The 24,144-nt window shown below is 44.6% G+C and overlaps 1 protein-coding gene across 3 annotated transcripts in view; it reads left to right on the forward strand.

Annotated features, from left to right (window-relative positions):
• The window catches only part of Galnt10 (polypeptide N-acetylgalactosaminyltransferase 10), a 229,412-nt gene that overhangs the window by 120,572 nt on the left and 84,696 nt on the right, over nucleotides 1–24,144 (forward strand). For all 3 annotated transcript variants that reach the window (XR_007109090.1, XM_047555527.1, XM_047555528.1), the window contains exon 4: nucleotides 15,346–15,512. Coding sequence is in view for 2 of the 3 variants with exons in the window: in XM_047555527.1 (XP_047411483.1) it covers nucleotides 15,346–15,512 (167 nt within the window). In the remaining variant the exon portion in view is untranslated. The remainder of the gene's footprint in view (nucleotides 1–15,345; nucleotides 15,513–24,144) is intronic.

A 24,144-nucleotide genomic window follows, 5' to 3' on the forward strand; every position in this document is an offset into this window, starting at 1 on the left:
AGGGGCAGACCTTGGCTTCAGGCACAGCTGGATCCAGGTTCCCATGGATGCCAGCAGGAATCTCTCCAACTCTTGGCTCTGGTTTTTTAGTCTGTTAACTTCATTCAGAGGCAGAGAACAATCATAGCTGCAGGCAGACCAGATTTATATCCTTCCAGGTTCGGTTTCACAGAAAAGAGCTTACTTCTCTCCCAGTCCTCTCAGCAAAGTTTTCCTCTGATTTCAAGTGCCCAGCCCTGAAACATCACTGTGGCTGGAGGGGGGTGTTGCTGTGCTTGACTGAGCCAGGCTCCTCAGCCTGAGGCAAGAGAGGTGTCAGCTCCCCCCCAACCCCTGTCCATGGAGGGGCAGGAGATTCCCCAAGGAAAATCAGGATGCTATCACCAAAAGAAAGAGAAGGAATGTGGAGCAGGCACGAAGCCTGGCCCCCACATCAGTCCAGCTCCTTACTGACATAAGAGGAAACTGACCCAGCAAGAACGTAACTTGTGATAACTGCAGAGCAAAAGCTAGAAGCTGGGGTTTCAGACTCCTACTCAGTTTCCCGGATTTGGGGTTTTGCCCATTCACTCCTGTGTTTGCTTATACAATTAACAACACTGATAAATTGTTCCTATGAAAATATTAGTGTGTATTACAGACAGATGGACTTAAATCTGGACTCCATTCCTTACCAGCTGTTTGACCATAGGCAAGTCTCATGATTTCTGTGTGCCTTGTTTCTTCCTTATTGAGTGAGATAATAATGGTCCATCCCTCATAAGATAATTGTGACCACAAAATGACTTGGTGCATATTAAGTGCCTACAACACTGCCTGGCTTATTAGAAATCCTCTACCTATGTTATTGCTGTCATTATCATATACCTTATTTTTTTTAACTGCTTATTAGTATTTAATAAATTACTCATCCTTTTTATAATTCCCGCTGCTGATAGACATTCACCTTGTTTCTTCTCACTGTTGCAGACAGTAACTCAGCAAGCATCCCCACTGTGCCTCCTGTTCCCATGCCATGTGCTCCTGACCAAACTTAACCCAGTCAGTGTCGAGACCTGGTCAGACTGAAACAAAGGCCAGTGGACGGGCTCCTGCAAGGGTCAAATGTTTTTCGTGCAAATCATAGTTGTTAGAATCTGAGCTCTTCTTTTATAATGCCACTTAGGGTCGGAAACATTGAGCCTGGGTTGAGGGGTGCTCCAGATGGATGTTGGGCATATGCTGGGAGTTTCACAGGGTCACTACTTCCACCCTCTGTGGGGACCTCAGTGGCATTGCTGTGCCCGATCCTGCCCCCACCACAGCCTTTCCAAGCTTCCCAGGAGGCCATGCTGCATCCAGAAGCCCACCAAGACTTCCAGATGGGCAGAGCAGAAGAAGCACAGGAGAGTCCACGTGCAGAAATGAAGATGTGTGTGCAGAGAAGAAAACAGAAAGACACGAGCCCTGAGAGTTTGGCAAAAGTCAGCCCCAGAGCACAGACATTGCTTCATGCCCAACTGCCCAATAAATCCAGCATAAATGGAAAATATGGTAGGTCAAAAACGGATGTGATACACCTTCCCTATGAAATCATAGCTTAGCCACACAGTACGCCGTGCAGCATTGGCGTTTCGCCCTTGAGATCGTGTAGCCAACTGGGAGCTGGGGATCACCACCGCTGCCCAGCATCACAGGAGCGCACAGAACATGTCACTCACCCAGGAAAGGATCCAAATTCAAAATGGGAAGGAAAGATTCCACGGATGAGCATCACTTTCACACCATCATGAAGTTGAAAAATTGTTAAGTGGAACCATCAGAAGTCGGGAACCATGAGTATTTGCTGCTGTTATCCATTTTCCTTTGAGCCTTTCTGGGTCTTCCAGATTTTATGGTGAGCAGTTGTCACCTAGAAATCATGAAAAATACAAATATTATTTTTAATGAACACAATTGGAATTCGAGACCTGGATTGAATCCACTTGCCCCTGTGGGTTCCATTTTCTTCATCTGGAAAATGGGTGTGTACTGCCTAGTGCGCCTCTCTCCCAGGGTGTGGCATGGACTGGAGGAGAGAGAAGCATACTGCGTAAAGCATCAGCATGGGGAGCAAGGGCGGTCCTTGCCTGGTCACTGTGGTAACCACCCCAGCCCCTCTGCAACAGGAGCAATCCTTAGTCCCCCACCTGGAGACCACATGCACTGTGGCTACTTCCCAAATTCATCTGGACAAAGAGATTCTCCTTCATCATACACAAAAGCCCTGGGCATGCTCCCCAGTGTTAGGACCTCTATTCACAGGTGAGACAGGTCTCCCACGGGGCTAGCAAAATGGGATGGGCCTCTGACTTCCCCCATACCATCCCTGCTACCGTCTTCCCCCATTAACTGCTACCGTCTGAGACCTAGTGAGAGAAGGGGAAACCAGACTTTGCCTGGACGCTCACCAGGAAGGTGGCCTGCAGGCAGGTATGCAGAACCACTCTCTGCTGAATTCTGGAGAGAATAATTTGAGAAAATGGTGCAAATTTTTTTTTCTCTTTTTTTTTTATTGTATACAAATGGGATACATGTTGTTTCTCTGTCTGTACATGGCGTAAGGGCATACCATTTGTGTAATCATAAATTTACATAGGGTAATGTTGTTTGATTCATTGTTATTTTTCCTCTTCCGCCCACCTCTCCCACCCCTCTTTTCCCTCTATACAGTCCTTCCTTCCTCCATTCTTGCCCCCCTCCCTAACCCTAACACTAACCCCTCCCACCCCCCATTATGTGTCATCATCCACTTATTAGCGATATCATTCGTTCTTTGGATTTTGAGATTGGCTTATCTCACTTAGCATGATATTCTCCAATCTCATCCATTTGCCTGCAAATGCCATAAATTTATCATTCTTTATGGCTGAGTAATATTCCATTGTATATTTATACCACGGTTTCTTTATCCATTCATCAATTGAAGGACATCTAGGTTGGTTCCACAATCTGGCTATTGTGAACTGAGCAGCTATGAACATTGATGTGACTGTATCTCTGTAGTATGTTGATTTTAAGTCCTTTGGGTATAGGCCAAGGAGTGGGATAGCTGGGTCAAATGGTGGTTCCCTTCCAAGTTTTCTAAGGAGTCTCCACACTGCTTTCCAGAGTGGCTGCACTAATTTGCAGCCCCACCAGCAATGTATGAGTGTACCTTTCTCCCCACATCCTCGCCAACACCTGTTGTTGCTTGTATTCTTGATAATTGCCATTCTAATTGGGGTGAGATGGAATCTTAGGGTGGTTTTGATTTGCATTTCTCTTATTACTAGAGATGTTGAACATTTTTCCATATGTTTGTTGATTGCTTGTAGATCTTCTTCTGTGAAGTGTCTATTCATTTCCTTAGCCCATTTGTCGATTGGATTATTTGCATTCTTGGTGTAGAGTTTTTTGAGTTCTTTATAGATTCTGGAGATTAGTGCTCTATCTGAAGTATGATTGGCAAAGATTTTCTCCCACTCTGTAGGCTCTTTCTTTGCATTGCTGATAGTTTCCTTTGCTGAGAGAAAGCTTTTTAGTTTGAATCTATCCCAGTTGTTGATTCTTGCTTTTATTTCTTGTGGTATGGGAGTCCTGTTGAGGAAGTCTGGTCCTAAGCCGACATGTTGAAGCTCTGGACCTACTTTTTCTTCTATAAGATGCAAGGTCTCTGGTCTGATTCCGAGATCCTTAATCCATTTTGAGTTTAGTTTCGTGCATGGTGAGAGATATGGGTTTAGTTTCATTCTCTTGCATATGGATTTCCAATTCTCCCAGCACCATTTGTTGAAGAGGCTATCTTTTCTCCATTGCGTATTTTTGGCCCCTTTATCTAATATGAGAAAATTGTATTTATTTGGGTTTGTGTCCGTGTCCTCTATTCTGTACCATTGATCCACCTTTCTATTTTGGTACCAATACCATGCCGTTTTTGTTACTATTGCTTTGTAGTAGAGTTGAAGATCTGGTATTGCAATTCCCCCTGCTTCACTCTTTCTGCCAAGGATTGCTTTAGCTATTCTGGGTTTTTTATTCTTCCAGATGAATTTCATAATTGCTTGCTCTATTTCTGTAAGGTACATCATTGGGATTTTAATTGGAATTGCATTGAATCTGTATAGGACTTTTGGTAATATAGCCATTTTGACAATATTAATTCTTCCTATCCAAGAACATGGGAGATCTTTCCATCTTCTAAGGTTTTCTTGAATTTCTTTCTTTAGTGTTCTGTAGTTCTCATTGTAGAGGTCTTTCACCTCTTTTGTGAGATTGATTCCCAAGTATTTTATTTTTTTCGATGCTATTGTGAATGGGGTAGTTTTCCTAATTTCTCTTTCTGAAGATTCATCACTTATGTATAAAAATGCCTTAGATTTATGTGCATTGATCTTATATCCCACTACTTTACTGAATTCACTTATGAGTTCTAAAAGTTTTCTGGTGGAATTTCCTGGTTCCTCTAAGTATATAATCATATCATCAGCAAATAGGGATAGTTTGAGTTCTTCTTTTCCTATTCGTATCCCTTTAATTTCTTTGGTCTGTCTAATTGCTCTGGCTAGAGTTTCAAGGACGATATTGAAAAGAAGTGATGAAAGAGGGCATCCCTGCCTTGTTCCAGTTTTTAGAGGGAATGCTTTTAGTTTTTCACCATTTAGAATGATATTGGCCATGGGCTTAGCGTAGATGGCCTTTACAATGTTAAGGAATGTTCCCACTATCCCTATTTTTTCTAGTGTTTTGAGCATGAAGGGGTGCTGTATTTTATCAAATGCTTTTTCTGCATCTATTGAAATAATCATGTGATTCTTGACTTTAAGTCTATTGATATGGTGAATTACATTTATTGATTTCCTGATGTTGAACCAACCTTGCATCCCTGGGATGAAACCCACTTGATCATGGTGCACTATCTTTTTAATATGTTTTTGTATGCGATTTGCTAAAATTTTGTTGAGAATTTTTGTGTCGATGTTCATTAAGGATATTGGTCTGAAATTTTCTTTTCTCGATGTGTCTCTGTCTGGTTTAGGTATCAGGGTAATATTGGCTTCATAGAATGAGTTCGGGAGGGTTCCCTCCTCTTCTATTTTATGGAATACTTTGAGAAGTATTGGAATGAGCTCTTCTTTAAAGGTTTTGTAGAACTCGGCTGAGAACCCATCTGGTCCTGGACTTTTCTTTGTTGGAAGGCTTTTGATGACTTCTTCTATTTCATTACTTGAAATTGGTCTATTTAAATTGTGTAGGTCCTCCTCATTCAGTTTAGGCAATTCATATGACTCTAGAAACCTGTTGATGTCTTCGAAATTTTCTATTTTGTTGGAGTATAGATTTTCAAAATAGCTTCTAATTATGTTTTGTATTTCAATCGTGTCTGTTGTGATATTTCCTTGTTCATTCCGAATTTTATTAATTTGGGTTTTCTCTCTTCTCTTTGTTAGTGTGGCTAAAGGTTTATCAATTTTGTTTATTTTTTCAAAGAACCAACTATTTATTTTATCAATTTTTTGTATTGTTTCTTTTGTTTCAATTTCGTTGATTTCAGCTCTCATTTTAACTATTTCCTGTCTTCTACTACTTTTGGTCTTGGTCTGTTCTTCTTTTTCTAGGGCTTTGAGCTGTAGTGTTAGGTCGTTTATTTGTTGAGTTTTACTTCTTTTATTGAATGCGCTCCATGAAATAAATTTTCCTCTAAGTACTGCTTTCATAGTGTCCCAGAGATTTTTATATGATGTTTCTTTGTTCTCATTTACCTCTAAGAATTTTTTAATTTCCTTCCTAATATCTTCTGTTATCCATTCATCATATAATAGCATATTGTTCAATCTCCAGGTGTTGGAGTAGTTTCTGTTTTTTACTCTTTCGTTTATTTGTAACTTCAATCCATTATGATCTGATAGAATACAAGGTAGTGTCTCTATCTTCTTGTATTTGCTAACATTAGCTTTTGTGGCATAATATATGGTCTATTTTAGAGAAGGATCCATGTGCTGCTGAGAAGAAAATATATTCGCTCTTGGTTGGATGGTATATTCTATAAATGTCTGTTAAGTCTAAATTATTGATTGTGTTATTGAGATCTATGGTTTCTTTGTTCATTTTTTGTTTGGAAGATCTGTCCAGTGGTGAGAGAGGCGTGTTAAAATCACCTAGTATTATTGTATTATGGTCTATTTGGTTTCTGAAATTGAGAAGGATTTGTTTGACATACATGGATGAGCCACTGTTTGGGCATAGATGTTTATGGTTGTTATATCTTGCTGATTTATGCTTCCCTTAAGCAGTATGAAATGTCCTTCTTTATCCCTTCTGACTAACTTTGGCTTGAAGTCCACATTATCTGAAATGAGGATGGATACCCCAGCTTTTTTGCTGAGTCCATGTGCATGGTATGTTTTTCCCCATCCTTTCACCTTTAGTCTATGGGTATGTCTTTCTATGAGGTGAGTCTCTTGCAGGCAACATATTGTTGGATCTTTCTTTTTAATCCAATCTGCCAGTCTATGTCTTTTGATTGATGAATTCAGGCCATTAACATTCAGGGTTATTATTGAGATATGATTTGTATTCCCGGTCATTTGGTTCATTTTTTAAATTTTATTTATTTATTTATTTTTTGACACAACTTGGTTCCTCCTTTATTTGACAGTTCCTTTAGGATAATTCCTCCCTTTGCTGATTTGCTTCTTTGTTTTTCATCTCTTCCTCATGGAATATTTTGCTGAGAATGTTCTGTAATGCTGGCTTTCTTTTTGTAAATTCTTTTAGCTTTTGTTTATCATAGAATGATTTTATTTCATCGTCAAATTTGAAGGTAAGTTTTGCTGGGTATAAGATTCTTCGTTGGCATCCATTGTCTTTCAGAGCTTGAAAAATGTTGTTCCAGGCTCTTCTAGCTTTTAGGGTCTGGATTGAAAAATCTGCTGATATCCGTATTGGTTTCCCCCTGAATGTAATTTGGTTCTTTTCTCTCACAGCCTTTAAAATTCTGTCTTTATTTTGCATGTTAGATATTTTCATTATAATGTGCCTTGGTGTGGGTCTGTTTTAATTTTGTGTATTTGGAGTCCTATAAGCCTCTTGAACTTGATTTTCCATTTCATTCTTCAGATTTGGGAAATTTTCTGATATTATTTCATTGAATAGATTGTTCATTCCTTTGGTTTGTTTCTCTAAGCCTTCCTCAATCCCAATAATTCTCAAATTTGGCCTTTTCAAGATATCCCATAGTTCTTGGAGATTCTGTTCATGATTTCTTACCATCTTCTCTGTTTGTTCAACTTTGTTTTCAAGGTTAAATATTTTGTCTTCAATATCTGAGGTTCTGTCTTCCAGGTGTTCTATCCTATTGGTTAAGCTTTCTATGGAGTTCTTAATTTGGTTTATTGTTTCCTTCATTTCAAGGATTTCTGTTTGTTTTTTTTTCAATATGTCTAACTCTTTATTGAAATGATCTTTTGCTTCCTGTATTTGCTCTTTTAACTGTCGATTGGTGCGATCATTCAATGCCTGCATTTGCTCTTTCATCTCATCATTCAATGCCTGCATTTGCTCTTTCATCTCATCATTCAATGCCTGCATTTGCTCTTTCATCTCATCGTTTGCTTCTCTGATCATTTTAATTATGTACATTCTGAACTCCCTTTCTGTCATTTCTTCTACCATGCTGTCGTTGGATTTTATTGATGTAACAACTAGATTTGTTTGGGGCATTTTCTTCCCTTGTTTTCTCATACTGTTCAGGAATCAGTGGATCATTAAGATATTGCAGATTTCCTCTATTGACTTATAATGTCCCTGAAGATTGCTAATATATCCCCTCTTATCCTTCAGTAGCCTGAAGTCTTGGAGGAAGTTGATAATGCGGTGCTCCATAAGGAAGCTGCCTCTCTAGGGGTGGTGATCTTCAGGTGGGGTATATTCCCTGCTAGTGGGCAGAGGTGCCTCCACTTGTTGACCAATGGTCATCCAAAGGGGAACTAGGCTGTGGGCTGAGGCAAGGCCTGTTTGTGCCTGTGTCTCTGGTTTTCCCATCCTTGTGGGAAAACCTCACCCGGCGGGGAAGACTCACTCAGTGGGGAGGTCTCGCTGGTCAGTTCCCCTCCTACAGGTTCCCCTCAATCTACAACTTCCGCCTGGGCTGGGCTGCCTTCCTCTGCAACATTCCCAGGGGCCTGGACCTACCTCCTGGGCCTGGGAGCCTCACCCTTCGCAGACAAGTCTCCTTAGGCTGCCTCTCCTCAGACAATCTGCCCGCAGTCCTGGAAACTTCACTCCGCCCCTAAGCGTGTCTCTATGTGGCTCTTCCACCAAGAAGCCACCTAGGTCCTGGGACCCTGCTCTGCACCTAATCACCTGGCTACGTGGCCCCTCCTCTGAGCCGCCACTTGGAGCCCCGTACAATAGCTCCGAGTCCCAGAAACCTGCCACACACCTCTTCCTCCGGACAGCCGCCCAGTGTTCCGACGCAGTCACTAGGAGTCCAAGCAACTCACTTCGCGTCTCCTCCTCCCGCCAACCACCCGTAGCCCTAGGCAGTCATTCCAAGTCCAAGTGACCCGCCCTGTTCCTCTTCCTCCTTGGGGTAGCCCCCCTGGTGTTCAGGAGCGGTCACTTGGAGACCAAGCAACTCACCACTCGACTCCTCCTCTGGCAACCGCCTGTGGCTCTGATGCAGTCACTCCTAGACCAAGCGACCCGCCGCGCTTCTCCTCTTCCTCTGGGCAACCCCCCGGTGTTCAGAAGCGATCGCTCTGAGTCCAAACAGCTCGCCACGCAGCTCCTCCTCAGGCAGCCACCCGGAGCCCCAGTGGTTGCTCCGAGTCCAAGCGCTGTGCTGAGCCGCCTCCTCTATGATGATCCCAGTTGTCCGTGTTTACCGCTCCAGCGGGGGGAGGGGTGTCTCGCCGGGCAACTCTACTTCACAAAGTTCCCTGCGTTCCGGGGCTACCGCCCCCTCCGGGACGCCTCCCCAACGGGAGAGACTCACCCGGCGGCTTTGAGTTGGTCCCAAGTCTCTCACTATCTCCTCTTTTGAATCCTGCGTCCTGGAGCAACATGAAATGCAGCCACCCTCTAGGCCGCCATCTTGAAACAGCTGCAAATTTTTATTTAAGCAAAGGGCTTCTACAAACTAATGAGTAGTGCTCATGGCAAAAGTCGAGTTGCATTTTGTGTTTATTTAGTAAATGAATTGCTGGATGGAGAGGAGGAGGAGAGGAACAGTAGATTATAAGAAAGAGAGAGAGAGAGAGAGAGAGAGAGGAACATGTTCAGGGCTGTGATCTGAGCTGAGCCTTTTATTCAAGTTCTGAGTAATCTTTATTTCCATGATTGAATTAAATTAGAAGTGAATGTAGCCTATTGTGGCTTTATCTACCTCCCGTAATGTGGGCTAGTGTTCACATGTCTCCTGGCAGTCGGTGGGGCCCAGCTCGGGTTGGGGAGGGCCAGGGCTCTCTGCTGGGTAATAGCTACACTACTGTACCTTACCCGTGCTCTCCAGGCCACTGATTACAGCTGCCTGACCCCAAAACCTGCTTCAGTCGAGCAGACCTCCTGTGAAATTGGATGGAAGGCAGGAACTTTTGTAGAAAGCTAGATAGTGCCTGTCTTTCTTAGCCACAGAGGACTCAGCCAAGTTAAGGGAAAGCAACTTTTAAGAAGAGGTACTTTCATTTATTTGTGAAAGGCAGCATAATGAAGCAGAAGGTTCCCAGAGAAGTCTAGTTGAAATGATCAAAGGGATTGGAGAGGTGGAAAAGGAACCAGCTAGGGCTTCTTGGGGACTGGATAAAAACCATCCAGCAAGATGGGAGAGCAAGAGGGACATGAAAGAAGTCGGGAAGTCCCCAAAGGCAAGGGACAGTGACTGCTCGCCTATCGGTACTGGGCTGTTGGTGTTCAGGGGTCAGTTCACACAGGTGGAAATGAGCTCAGCGCCAGACTCCAGGGCTCCTTCCTGCCAGAACTGGGGGAGGTCTGCTTCCTTGGTGCCTCTAGCAGAGGGAGAGTTTAAAACTAAGGACCAGGGCCCCTGACCAGTTTTCCCCTTCAACATTTCCTTCTGAAAATTATCAGATATGCAGAAAAGTTGAAAGAATTGTCCAGTGAACACCCATGTTCCCGCCATCTAGATTCCACAGTGAATTCCCTCTACTATTCCCAATCCTTTCTCCATCTCGGTTGCTCATCTTTTGTTTGCATTTTGTTTTTTACAACTCTTTAAAAATGTCATATTATTTTAGCTTGAGGTTGACACAAACAGTCTGTCAGATTTGTCCCTCAGCTTCTGTCTGGACTGAACCCTCAGTGGAGTCTCAAGAAGGGAAGCAGTGGTCAGGGAAGGTTGTTCTCTGAAGAGGTGACATTTAAGCTAGGATGTGGAGGTTTGAGAAGAAACCAGCCAAGCAATCAGGTGACAGACGTTGGATACGTGGGTGGGCACAAGTCAGAGAGGGAAAGCTTGGCGACCCCAGCTTGCACCTAAGGACCAAGGGAAAGCTCCGTGCTTCTTGCTCTCATTCCTAGGTGGGTTCCTTCACCCTCTGAGTTTCTCCTAGATTCCCTTCTTCCACACAGGGCTGTCTTGAGCATTACCTGAGATTCTGCCAACCAGAGACCAGGCAGGAAGGACAATGCTCCTGTCCCATGTCACACTGTGGAGTGCCGCACCAGCCAGAACTCCTTCACCCTGCACGGGCTGCACCCCTGCCTCAGGTCTCTGCCTTCTACCAAATGAAATAGCGAACCCATCTTGCTGCTCTCGGGGCTCTTGTGGTCACAGGTGTCAGCACAGTGGCTGGGAGTGCAGGCTCTGGGGTGGACACCCAACATCAGATCCTACCTGTTTCTGTTTGTGTGACCTTAGGTAAGTGTCTGTGACCTCTCTGTACTGCAGGTTTCATTTTTTTTTTTGTTTGTTTGGTTGGTTTTTGGTTTTGGCACTGAGGATTGAACCCAGGGGCCCTCAACCACTGAGCCACATCCCCAGCCCTTTTTATTCTTTATTTTGAGATAGGGTCTTGCTGAGTTGCTTAGAGCCTTGCTAAGTTGCTGAGACTGGCTTTGAACTCGAGATCCTCCTGCCTCAGCCTCCTGAGCTGCTGGGATTACAGGCATGTGCTGCAGGTTTGTTGAAGTGGGGAGGGTGAAGTACCTTCCTAGGGGGGCGGTTCTGTCATCGTTATAGTGAACAGGCATTGTTCTCCCTAGATTCCCTCCTCACCTGATGCACCCATCCCCAGGCTGTCAGCAATGGGGGCAGGGGGCAACTCAGGGCCCCACTTCCCACTGGGCATTGCCCCTGACCACAGGAAGCTGCCTGGCTCAGGATTTTGCTCCCTCTTGATGCCTAGTTGATGCTTAGAGAGAAAGGCCAGGCCCTTGTCTCAATCTAGACAACTTAGAAAGGTTGCAGAGCTCCAGAGCCCTGGTGAAGTGTACTGGAGCCTCACATTTGACCTTCTTCCTTCATCCTGCCTCACCTGCCTCTGGCTTCCTTACAGAGCTGTCTCCCCAAGCAACCATCTACACGCAATTCTTCCCTCGGAATTTATTTATAGGGAACCCATTCTACCAGTCCTAAATGTGAATATTTTAGGACAGTGAATTGAAATGGTTTGGAGGGCTTGTTAAAATGCAAGTTGCTGGACCCCCCACGTTCAAGTGGTCTGGGATGGGCCAATGGTGCTCACAAGCTCTCAGGTGACACGGAGGCTACTGGTCCAAGTGGAACCTCAGAACCACTGCTCAGTAGCTTTCTTTCTTTCATCCCTCTTCCCTCCTAAAGCTATTAAATAATAAAATTTATTATGAAATAAATAATTAAGCTTTCTCTCTATAAAATGGTCTTGGTATGATCAAATGAACTTGCTTATTGTTCTCTGAATTTAACTTACCCACTTCTTTGAAAAACAAAACAAAACACAAACAAAACCCTACAGCTCTTAAGGTGTGATTTCCAGGGTATTTTGCTAAGTGAAAATGACAAGGAAAACTATTATAGCATGTGACCATGTACTCAAGAGAAGATCAAGGGAATAACAGTTCACACATGTAGCTGCTTATAAGTACAAGGTAAAATGGGATCCGGGGAAGGAGGCACCAAACAAGGTAGAGGAGACTGGGATAAAGCCTGAAACCTCTATTATCATCTTTTATATATGACTTTGAAATCATGTAAATACTTTACATAATTATAAAAACAAGATTAGGCCAAAATTAAAAATAAAAAGCAAGCTCTAAAAACAAAAAACTAAATGAAATAAATGAACTCAACTGTGTATTGAGAAAGAACCATGGAGAAAGGAATTATTCAAGTAGCTTCAAAGCATGAAATTTGGGGACGGGGATATAGCTCAGTGGTAGTGTGCTTGCCTAGCATTTGCAAAGTCCTGAATTCAATCCCCAGTACCAAAAAAAAAAAAAAAAAAACCACAAAATTTGAATATCCCTAGTGAAATATACCTTATAGACAAAAAATCTGTAATAATATTAATATTGTTTTCCTGAAATTATTATATATTGTATAAAACCAGAAAAAGACAACACAGGAAATATCCCTAATAAATATAGGTGGAATCCTCAAAAAATTACTAGAAAACCAAATTCAGCAAGAATTATATGCCATGGCCAAGTACAGTGTCCCAGGAATGCAAGGTTGGTTCAATGTATGGAACTCAATCAATGTAATAAACCATATTAAAAAGGACAAAATCCACATGATCATCTCAGTAGATGCAAAAAAAAAAAAAAGCATTTGACAAAATGCAATGCTTTTTCAGATTAAAAATATCAAAAAACTAGGAGTATAAGGGCACTTCCTCAACCTGACGAAGGGCATCTATGAAAAGCTCACACAAACATTATACTTAATAGTTGAAGACTGAAAGATTTTCCCCATAAGATCAGGAGAAGATATCTTCTCTTGCCATTTCTAGTAACATTGTACTGGAGTCTCTAACCAAGACAATTAGCCAAGAAAAAGAAATAAAAGGCTTCTAGACTGGGAAAGAAGAAGTGAAACACTCTCTCTTTGTAGATGACATTATATTAATATGTTACATATATTAGTAGATATGTAATTGTGTGTATGTATATGTCTACATATGTACATTGAACACCCTAAGAATTGATAATGGACACTAGGTTTCTCTTAAGGAATGCATACACCACTTGCTATGAAGAAGTTGCCAGACTATCTTATGAAATTATCTCAAGCCTCTAGATCTAACTCTCAGTTTACAGAAGGACATATTTTTAAATACTACAGAGATACAAGCAGCAAAATGCAGACTGCTAGGAGATACTGTAGGGTTTCTTTAACAACTTTTAAGGGGAAAGGAGGCAACTTATATATAAAAGAGAGTTAGCAGACACATCAGCTAAATGCAATATTTGACTTTGTTTTGGTTCAATTTGAACAAACCAGTTGTTAAAAAAAAAAAAAAAAAAGACATAAGACCAAGGAAATTTGAACACCAGCTAGATATTTGATGTTATTAAGGAAAGATGTTAATTCCTTTGGGTGTTTTAGTGATTTGAATTCCCACAGTGGGCAAGCCTTCCACCTCCAAGCTTTCCATGTGGCCAGTGGAGAGCAGAGACCAGGATGGCTAAGCCAGTGCAGCCCAGTTTATTCTTCCAAGTGCACGGATGAATCATTTCTCCTCCAGTGGGGAGGAACGTGCAAAGGTTGGTGTATGTAAGATGGGATAAAACAGGTTGTTCTTCCTCTACTACTTACAGACTCAATACAGAATACTTCTGTGACCAAATATGTAGTCTACTTTTTTTTTCCCAGCAACAAGCAATTCTCTGACACCAGTCGAGTGTCTCATAATTCAAATCAGTTCTGACACTGTCTATCTTGAGTTAGTCAGATCCCACAGGCAAGGGCTTAGTCTGAGACTGGCCCACTTCACATGCCAGCTGCAAATCCAGGCCTCAACCAGTTCTACATTATAGGTTCCCATGACCCTCTCCTTGGGGTTAATTATTTGTTAGTAATAGTCAGGGAAATGCTTTTTCTAGCTTATTATAAAGGATATTACAAAGAGTACAGACCAGCAGCAGACAGAGCTGCCCAGGCAAGTTCTATGGGGTGGGGCATGGAACTTCCATACCCTCTCTGGGCACACCCCCTGCCCAGTACCTCCATGTGTTCACCAACCCGGAAGCCCTTCAAATCCCTTGGTTCAGGATTGTATGCAGGCTTCATCACCAGGTTTAACAGATGATTAACTCAGTCGTCTATTCCTCTCCCCTTCATGGAGAATGGGGAGGTGGGGCCCAGAGTTCTAAGCTTCCAATCATGATGTGCCATAACCCGCATGGCGGTTATCAGGAAACTGGATGAGGGGCAATGGGGGATCAGAGAAAACAAACACACACACAAAGAGAAAAAGCTGGGACCCAATGAACCACTAAACCCTGGTAGGAGATAGTGACCCAGAACAAGCTTAGCACATTTATTATATAGGCCTTATCATTAAAAGATTATTGTGAGACAGTTCCTTCAAAACAAGCAGAACCAAGGTCATAGGTATGAGCAGCCCAGTTATGAGCAGCTTGCACCCATAACTTTCTACCTCTAGGCAGCTCACGTCTGAACCTCAAGGTCAGGAACTGATAGCTCTGTGGCTGGCTCAAAACCACCTATTGAACAGGGCATCACCGTAGCAATTGAGAAATCTTTAATCAGCACCTTCGCGATGAAAGTTCCTAGAAGAGGGATGGTCTCTGTCACAGGACGGCTCAAGAACCATAATTTAGTCACTGCTCTGGACAATGGTGTTTCCTTTCTAGATTCTGTCCTCCTACTGGAGCCCTTTAAGAGTTGCCTCATTAAATCAAAAGGTGCCCCCATGATCCAGTAAATTCCAAGGGAGTTAGGAGCTCTGCATCAGGAACCAGGGTCAAAAATTACATATTGGAGGATGATTCTCCTAACACCTCTATTGCTCAGGACATTGCAAGGGTTTTAGAAGCTCTGTGCCAGCAACTAGGAACATAGACCAAAACATACATGTTTGTTACTATAAATCACAACATCAGAGGTGGGGAGAGGGACCAGGGTGTTACTGAGGGCTCGCCTCCACAGGGAATCAAGACTCACACAAGGCTAGGGGGTCTGTGCTGTGTGTGAAGGGACTGGTGACAAGACTTTGGGATCTAAGCTAAAGAGGGTTCCACAGTGACCGCAGTCTTCCCAGCTGGTGCTCATTCCCTGGCAGCTGGAGAGGCAGCAGGGTCTGCAGAAGCTGAAGCCCAGGCCTGAGTTCTCTTGGCAAGACGAGAGCTGACATAGTCCTCCCCCCTCCTTGTGTCTCCTTCCAGCTGCAACAGCAAACGCTACCTGGAGAGGCTTCCCAACACCAGCATCATCATCCCCTTCCACAATGAGGGCTGGTCCTCCCTCCTCCGCACCGTCCACAGCGTGCTGAACCGCTCGCCCCCAGAGCTGGTGGCGGAGATCGTGCTGGTCGATGACTTCAGTGACCGAGGTAGGACCTGCCTCCCGCAGCCTGCACCTCCCACACTCCACCCAGCAATCACTAAAGGGCTATCACAGGCCTGGCATGGTAGGCACATACCTGTAATCCCAGTGGCTCTGGAGGTTGAGGCAGGAGGATCGAGAGTTCAAAGCCAGCCTCAGCAAAAAAGTGAGGTGCTAAGCAACTCAGTGAGACCCTGTCTCTAAATAAAATACAAAATAGGGCTGGGGATGTGGCTCAGTGGTCAAGCACTCCTGAGTTCATCCCTGGTACAAAAAAACAAAATAGGAACTGGCACAGTGTCCCTTCTCCAGCGTATGGGCCACTGTTTCTGAATACTTACTACATGTCATGCCATGGACTTTGCACCATACACAAATTATCTCCTTTAGTCCTCATAATAACCTATCAAATGAATCCTATTTTATCCCCTATATATCAATTTAGAAATGCATTAAACTGCAGAGAACAGAAAGTTTGATAAACAATAGCTCAAACAAGTGAAGGATTTGTTTACTTTCCTATCTATCTAGCTATCTAGCTATCTAATCTATCTCATACGAAGAGATTCAGAACCCTTCAACTGGCTGTTTGAGCCTGTTTTGAAAGAACCAGGCTTTTTCTCTCTTCCTGCTTTCTCATTCTCATGGTTACAGAAGGGCTGTAACCTCCAAAAGGTCTGCCTTTCAGGCAAGAGACGAAGGAAGGGCAAAGGACTCAAGTGTTGTCTTCTTATTCAGGAAAGTCTCCCAGAGACTTTTGGCCAGAACCCTGATATCTGGTTGCCTCTGTCTGCATGGGTGGCTGAGCATGAGTGTTTTTTGGTCTCTGCAGTAGAGGTAGGGGAGGGAGAAGTGGGACAGAGATGTTGAGTCAAGTCCCCTGTAGCCCTGCCATACCACTTTACAGAAGAGAAGACTGAGCCCCAGCGAGGATGAGTGACTTACCCTTGTGATCGCATAGCTCTTAGAAGGTAACTTGGAGGCTGAGCCATATCCGTCTGGCCCCAAGCACATGACCTGTGAACTATCTCTCGGTTTAGAATTTGAGGGACCCACTTGGGACCAAAGATGAGATCCCTCCAGCTGGCAAGCTCCAGCTCAGTCTTTGCACCAAAGCCTTTGCCAGTTGCAGGCTGGAGACTCCCCTTCCTCTGTTCAAGTCTCACAGAGGCACTAATAAGCCACACGGGGAGGGGCGGGAGTGCACACAAACAGGATTAGAGCTGACGATTCAGGGGCCCTCACCTGCCCGCGCCCCTTTCAATACGACTCTTAATTACATCCTTGGCCCAGGGTCTCTGTGTATGTGATGCACGCACACACACACACACACACACACACACAACCCCGTGCTTACCAGCCTGTGAAGCCTGCCCTAGCTATTGACACACACTCTTTCTCATGGCACCCTTTAATTTTAAATTCCATCACAAGTGAAATTAAAATACGTGTGTAGACCATTGGTTTGTCATGTGTCTCCCCAACTAGATCATCCACTGTGTCACCTAGTGCAGTCTGTGAGTCCCTGGATGAGAAGGTGTGCCTTCCTCGGCCTGCAGTCTTTAGCAGAGAGCCTGGCAATAGTTATGTCTCAGATCCTGCTCCTCCCACCCACTAGCTCTGTGACCTTAACCCAGGCACCTAACCTCTCTGGGCTTCAGTTTCCTCGTCTTATAGATGAGGATCTCACGAGTGTTGACTACTCTTAGGGACTGTGACTGCTGTGTGAGTTAAGAGATGTAAAGTGCCTGGCACAGAGTAAACATTATAAATAAACATTAAGCCTGCTACTATTACTATTGCTGGGATGAGTTATGGCTAGTTTGCAAGAGAGCCAGAGATGAGTGCACAGACATGGAGATACAGGCACAGTCTCACCTTCCTGGGGGTGAAAGTGTTTTGCCAATTGTGAAGCACTAAATGAATGAGCTGTCGCTCACCTGCTGCCTTCCACCTAAATTATGCCCCTGTCCCTTCCTTCTAATAATAGTGGCCATCATTTAGGAAACCATTTTGATGTGCCAGGCCTATACCTTATCCGACTTGTTCCTGACAACCACCCTGGGGAGTTCTTAGGACCCCAGTGTCAGGCGAGAGGCCTGGGGTTTCTCCATGTGCCTAGACTCACCCACGCTGAGTGACGCCTGGGCCGTGGACCCGGAACCCAGGGCCCATGCTCTGTTGCGCCCGGCGCTCCCCTTCTGCTTTCCTTTCTCCGGTCTCCTCTTCCCGCCTCTTCCTTCTCCCAGTTTGGACTCCCACCCACAGGCCAGGCACTCAGAGCCGAGCAGGGGACAGGAGAAGACACAGGGGATCATCGGTCAAGTGATTCGTTGATTGCCTACAGTGTGAACGCGCCCTCCCTCTGGGGCCCTGCTGAGCCTCCCCTGGGGATGGCTGCCTCCTCCCGGAGCAGACCGAGCTCCTTCCCGCCCTGGGATCTGCGTGCCTGCACCTCTGCCTGGGCACCTCTGCTCCTGCTCCGATGTCTCCTTGGAGCGCCCTGGGTTAGGCCCCGCCCACCCCCTGACGCGGTTCTCCTCAATGACGACGCAGCTCCTCGTGGACCTCTTACTGTCAGCCTTCCCTCCTTCCCTCCGGACCGTTGGTGGTCTCCAAGTCGCTGACTAGCAAGTATGTGTGAATGAGGGAGTGAATGAGGAGGAAGAAAGGGAAGGTGGCAGCTGCGTCCAACTCTGGAAACCGGCACCAGTGACAGGGCGTCTGCAGCTTCAGGCCCTCAGCTTCTTGTTGCCTGTTTTTCTGAAGCATCATCTCCACTGATGGACCCCAGCACTGAGCAGCACCCCATTATGAGCACCATAGGGCATCGTTTCAGAAGAAATCAAGCATCAGCCAGATTCGAAACAAGCCATTCTCCTTGCTCAGTTAAAAAAATTTCAACATGGTCTGGACTGGTGATGTTGACTGTTCATCAGAGCAGCTGGTACCCGGGTGTCTGCAGGAGCACTGGGTGGGGTGCAGAACCTCACAGGCACGGGTGTTTCCAGTGCCTCTCCTGGACTGGCCTTATTTGCTGTTTGAAGCAGTGTTCCCTAGGAGGAGCTCTACTGCTTAAAAATGTGTAAAAGGCACATATGGAACTCAACCTGCCCATTTTACAGATGGGAAACCCGAGGCCTGGAGCAGTGGGCAGACAGAACTAAGAGCACACAGCTGACTGACCACAAAGGAAGGCAAGAACCCTGTCCCTGGGCTCCCAGTGCAGCCCTGGCCCTCCTTGCCTCAGAGGTTAGGTGACCCATCTGTAGAAGGGCATTGCTCCTTCCTGTTCCCAAGGACACTTCTCAATAAATTACTTTCCCATAGGATTGAAGAGCTGACTTCTTGCTAAAAAGAACTCATTATCAGTCACAGTCTAGGACTCTAATGGTTTGCACCTCTAACATCCCAGTTCCTTAGTAGCCTGCTTGGTTATAAAGATAACAACACAGCTGTCCCCAAAAAAGAGCGTATCAAACTTGCCAGAGAAAAAACTTCATGTCCTAAATATGACATTCTCCCCATGCCTGTTTCTCCAGAGCACAAAAATATGAAATCAATGTGGTGCCATTCACACATCCCAATAAATGGAGAAAAACAAGTATGGTCCCATTTCACAGATAAGAAGAGAACCGAGGCCCCTGACCGGTGCCCTCTTCTCAACAAATCAGGCCTGGATTCAGCAGAGAACTCTCTACCTCGCACCCCTTGGTCCTGCACATCAGTGCTCAGATGTTGTGACCTGCATTTTTCAGAAAAGTAATCATTATTCTTGTTCCAAGATGGAATTCTCAAGGCAGCTCTGGAAGAAAACTTACTCAGCAGTGATTGTTTTAAAAATGAGATTTGGGAGAAGCGATTTCAGAATTATGGAGAGGCCTGTCTAAAGTACAGCAAATATGGGCCATCATGAAAGACAGATTTCTCTGGGCCCTGTTGGCAAAGGCAGTTCCGAGTTGAAATTCACAGATGCTAACTACAGGCTAGATTGGTGCTGCCCAGCGGAAGGCATTTTCCTCCTAAATGAGTCTCCCCCCACGTCCCCAGGGCAACTAATTATAATCTAGCCGAGGGTCGAGACCTAGGCAGAAGACAAAATTGGAACAGATGAATTTTTTAAATAAGCTCTGGAGCTTTGCACAGGCAGCGTCAGAGACCAGAGTGGAGGCGAGCACTGGAACCAGGGTAATCCCGGCCAGCCTCGCAAATAGCATACTCCAGAGTTTTCCGGGGGTCTCCAAAAGCTCAGCAAATGTATGAGCTTTGCTCAAGGGTTAGGAAGACTTGGAGGTGATTTTGCACTGGCCGGCAGACCTGTGCAGGATGGCAGAGTTCTATCAGGAGAAGCAAGAGAGGTCTTCTTTGTTTGTTCCTTCTTTTCTTCTTCCTCTTCCCTCCCCACTTTTGAACAGGATTGTTTTTCCAGAAAGATGGGATATGTAGTCATGGAAGGATGTCTCTGGGTCAGCGTGGACTGTCTGGGTCTATGAGGTTCAGAGGCGGGAGGCTGTGTTACAATCTCCTTGAAAACACTTTCTACAGCTCTGCCTTATCCACACACAGACAGACAGTCAGAAAGGTACACAGGAAGGTTCCCCACAGGAAGTTCTCAAGGGAGTGTCGGGGGGCTCCTGAGAGGTCTGAGGATGGATTGGTGCTGAGATAAGTACGAGCATTGCAGCCCAGCATCACTCAAGGTAGGGACCCTCACTGAGGAGCCAGGGGCCAAGGTCCCCTTCCCCTGATGGGCTCTCTACCATGACAGCACTCACACCACACCAGTTACGGGGCACACTACGGAAGCCCATTTTATCCTGTCCTGCTTTGCATTTCACAGCCCTGCTCCTGCCAGTGCCCAGCAAGCCTCTATGCCTCACGTCTTCCCACCTGTGCCGCGGCCTTAGCAGCACAGCTGTTGGAGTGCCGTTCCCCACTTCCATTTTATTAGTTGGGATCTTTCATCTTTTTCAAGTTTTGTACTGCTTAGTTTGTTTTTCTCTACATTTGTCTTGATTTATCAAAGAAATTCATACTCATATGTTCAACAATCTTCATGAAATAACTCTGTGCCAGGTGCTATCCTAGGTCCTAGGGATCCAAGGGAATAAAAGAGGTGCTTCCCAGCCAGGTACAGTGGCACACGCATGTAATCCCAGTAGCTCGGGAGGCTGAGGCAGGAGGATGGTGAGTTCAAAGACAGCCTTAGCAATTAGCAAGGCCCTAAGCAACTTAGGGAAACCCTGTCTCTAAATAAAAAATTTTAAAAAGGCTGGGGAAGCACCCCTGGATTCAATCCCTGGTACAAAATATAATAATAATAATATCATCATCATCATCATCATCTTCCCTTGAAGGCTCACCTCCAGTAGGGGACAGAGACAAAGTAAGGGGAAATTTTAAGACCATGGAATGCATGCTATCTGGTGGGTTCTGGGTACTGTGGAGCAGAGGAGATGGGGGAGATTCCCAGAGAAGATGTGGCTAAGCTCAGTCTGAAGGGAGACATAGCTACTACTACTCAGAACAGGGGAGGGGAGCATATTCCAAGCACACCTGCACGCTGGGAGGAAGTACAGACAGAGCCGTCCATGACCTCCTTACCTGGAGCCATTACTATGAATATTTAAATAGACCTCCCCACCCCATTTTTTAAAAGGAGTGTATTTTTAAAGCAGTTTAGGTTTATAGCAAAGCTGAGCTGAAAGTACAAAAAGCTACCATATACCCCTCATCCTCCCCCCAAAAAACACACATAGCCCCCCCTATCAAAAACCCTATTCCAGAGTGGTACATATGTTACAATTGATGAACCTACATCAAGACATCATTGACTCCTAAAATTCATACTTTTATTAGGGTTCATTCTTGGTGTTGTACATTCTATGGGTGTAGACAAATGTATAATGGCATGTATTCACCATGATAATGTACAAAACAGTTACCCTCCCCTAAAAATCCTTTGTGATCCACCTATTCAACCTTCCCTCCCCTAATCCCCAAATATTTTACCCCTCTCTGTGGTTTTACTGTTTTGCCACATTGTAATAGGAGTTCTGCTTTTCAGATTGACTTCTTTCACTGGTAATATACACTTAAGTTTCCTCTGTGTCTTGCCTGGCTTCAAAGCTCACTTTGTTGTAGCACTAACATCCTATGGTCTAGATGCTCACAGTTTATCCATTTGCCTAGTAAAGGACATCTTGGTTTCTCCCAAGTTTGGGCAATTATTAATAAAGCTATGATAAACATTTGTGTACAGGTCTTTGGGTAAACATAAGTTTTGAGTTTCCTTAGGTAAATGCCCCAGAGTGCCACTGCAGATCAATGGTAAGAGTATGTTTAGTTTTATGAGAAGCCACCAAACTGTCTTCCAAAGTGCCTGTACCATTTTGCATCCCCACCAGCAATGAATGAGAGTTCCAGTTGCTCCATGTCCTCATCCAGCATTTGGTGGTGTCAGTGTCTGGGATTATTGCTGTTCTAATATATATGTAGTAGTATCTCATTATTTTAATTTGAATTTCCTAATGACATATGATATGGGACATCTTTTCTTAAGCTTCTCTGTAACTTGCAGTTTGTTTCCTGTTGTTTTTGTTTTTTCATTTCTGATTTCCTCTTCATACCCTCCTAGTTCCCCCTAGTCTCATCCCAACTGAGGTAACTAATGATGGCAGTCTGTGCCTTCCAGACCATCCTTCACAATTGCTAATCTGTAATGGTCTGTAATAACAGGAGCTCATATTTGTTGAGCTTCTATTATGTGCTTAGAGTATCCACTCATTCATCATCTCAGTTCATGGCAGGTTCTGTCATGGCCAGGGTGGAAACCACGGGTCCCAGTGATCTCAGACTTCCTATCAAATTTAAAATATTTACTGATGATGACACTGAGACACAGAGAGGTTGAGTTGCTGATGGGTACTTGGCTCAGAGAGGCAGAGCTTTGATTTAAAATCATGAATTTTTATTCCAGAACATTCGTTCCTGATCTTCACTTTTTTTCTTTCTCTTTTTTAATAGGGTCGTACTACTCTATGACTCCTGTTTCTCCCATATGCATGTGTCACAGATATTCTTTAGTCAATAAGAGACAACAGAGCTAACTCATTTGGTTCTAACCGCTGAGTGAATCTGAATTCGGCCCCTCTTCACGGCTCCCTTAAGTGGTGGACACACAACCAGACATGATTTCGTATCTGGTTTCTTTCACTTAACTTCCCGCAGCCATTTCCCTTTTCATTGTAAAATGACTACCACACCTCATCTTCTCCAAGTCAAGGGTAAAAATGGAGACAGGAGACAAAGGAGGCCAGAATATCAGCAGTGTTGTGGCCGAGGGCAGTCAGAGAACCCAGCAACGGGTCTCTTTCTAGCACTTCCTCCTGAACTGACTGACCCAGGCCAGGCCTAGCCCCAGGAACCCAGGCCCAGACAGGGGAGCCCCCTGCCAACATGCTCACCACAGGGACCCTTGTGCTTCAGCCTGCCCAGCTTCACCCACGAGGCCACCTCAACATGAAACAGCGTTCCCTGTTCACACACGAGAAGGCAGGGGAAGCAGTTCCACCTTACGGATGGTAAAACTGAGGCTCAGAGAGATTGTTGGTAGGTGTCAAAACTGCTCCCCTGCCCTGAGAATAGTCTCCTCCTACGTGATAACCACATTTGGCCGGAGGGATTGATCTTCCCCACTCTTAGTTCTGTAATCTTGAGAATCCTGATCCTAAGTATCAATCTCTAGGGAGTCTTACCATTAAGAACATCCACAGGCTTTCTCGAGTCTCTTCTCCTTTAATATTTTGACATCTGAAACACTTCTCCCTTCAACTCCAAAGGAGAGAACTGCTAAGAAGATTAAAGCTCTTACAGAATATCAATTAGTTTGTAATGAAGGAAATCTATAAACCTTTTGGTGGATAGCTGGCAGGAACACAGGATGCAGGAGTCGATAAATTTATGGGACATTTTGTGCATCTTTTAAAAAACTAGGATTTTGTGAATCAAGCACTGTATAAATGATTTACTGTGAGAGCAAAAAAAATCAAATAAGTAGCTCGGATTGCATCTGAAGCATCAGAAGCTGTGATGTTTGGGAAAGAATCGTTTCTGTAGTGGGAAATAGCTGTGTTATATATTTTCAGAAAGGTGACACTCCTAATGCAGCAGCTGAACCGGCTACATTTTAAAAACTTGGCACAGGAAAACTGCTAAATCGCAGAGATTCTCCTGATTTCCTTCTGAGGATTAAAGTCTAACCTTTCCCACTGTTTTAGTGTTTCCTTCAAAGCGTGATGAGGAGAAGCAAAACCCAACGTAGCATGGCATTGGAGGTCCTCAGAATAAGGTCCCCAGGGAGAGGGCAGTGGAACTGCCCCCTTCCATCCATTCTGCCTTCAGAAAGCTCCTGGGCCTTTCTGCCAGCCAAGGTCTGACGTGCATTGTTATTTACTCAGTGTCTAAAAGAAGATGAGATTTAAGACTGAAATAAAAGTAAAAGGTTCCTTAATATCTAACTTGGTCCAGCACAAACCTGCGAAGCGCCATTCATGTCAATCACGTTTAGCTCAGTAAGTGGGGAGCTGGAAGTTCTGATTTTGTCAGCATCACAGAGGGAAATAAGCAATAATAGCAAT

The sequence above is a fragment of the Sciurus carolinensis genome, chromosome 6, assembly GCF_902686445.1.
Source record: "Sciurus carolinensis chromosome 6, mSciCar1.2, whole genome shotgun sequence".
NCBI lineage: Eukaryota > Metazoa > Chordata > Mammalia > Rodentia > Sciuridae > Sciurus > Sciurus carolinensis.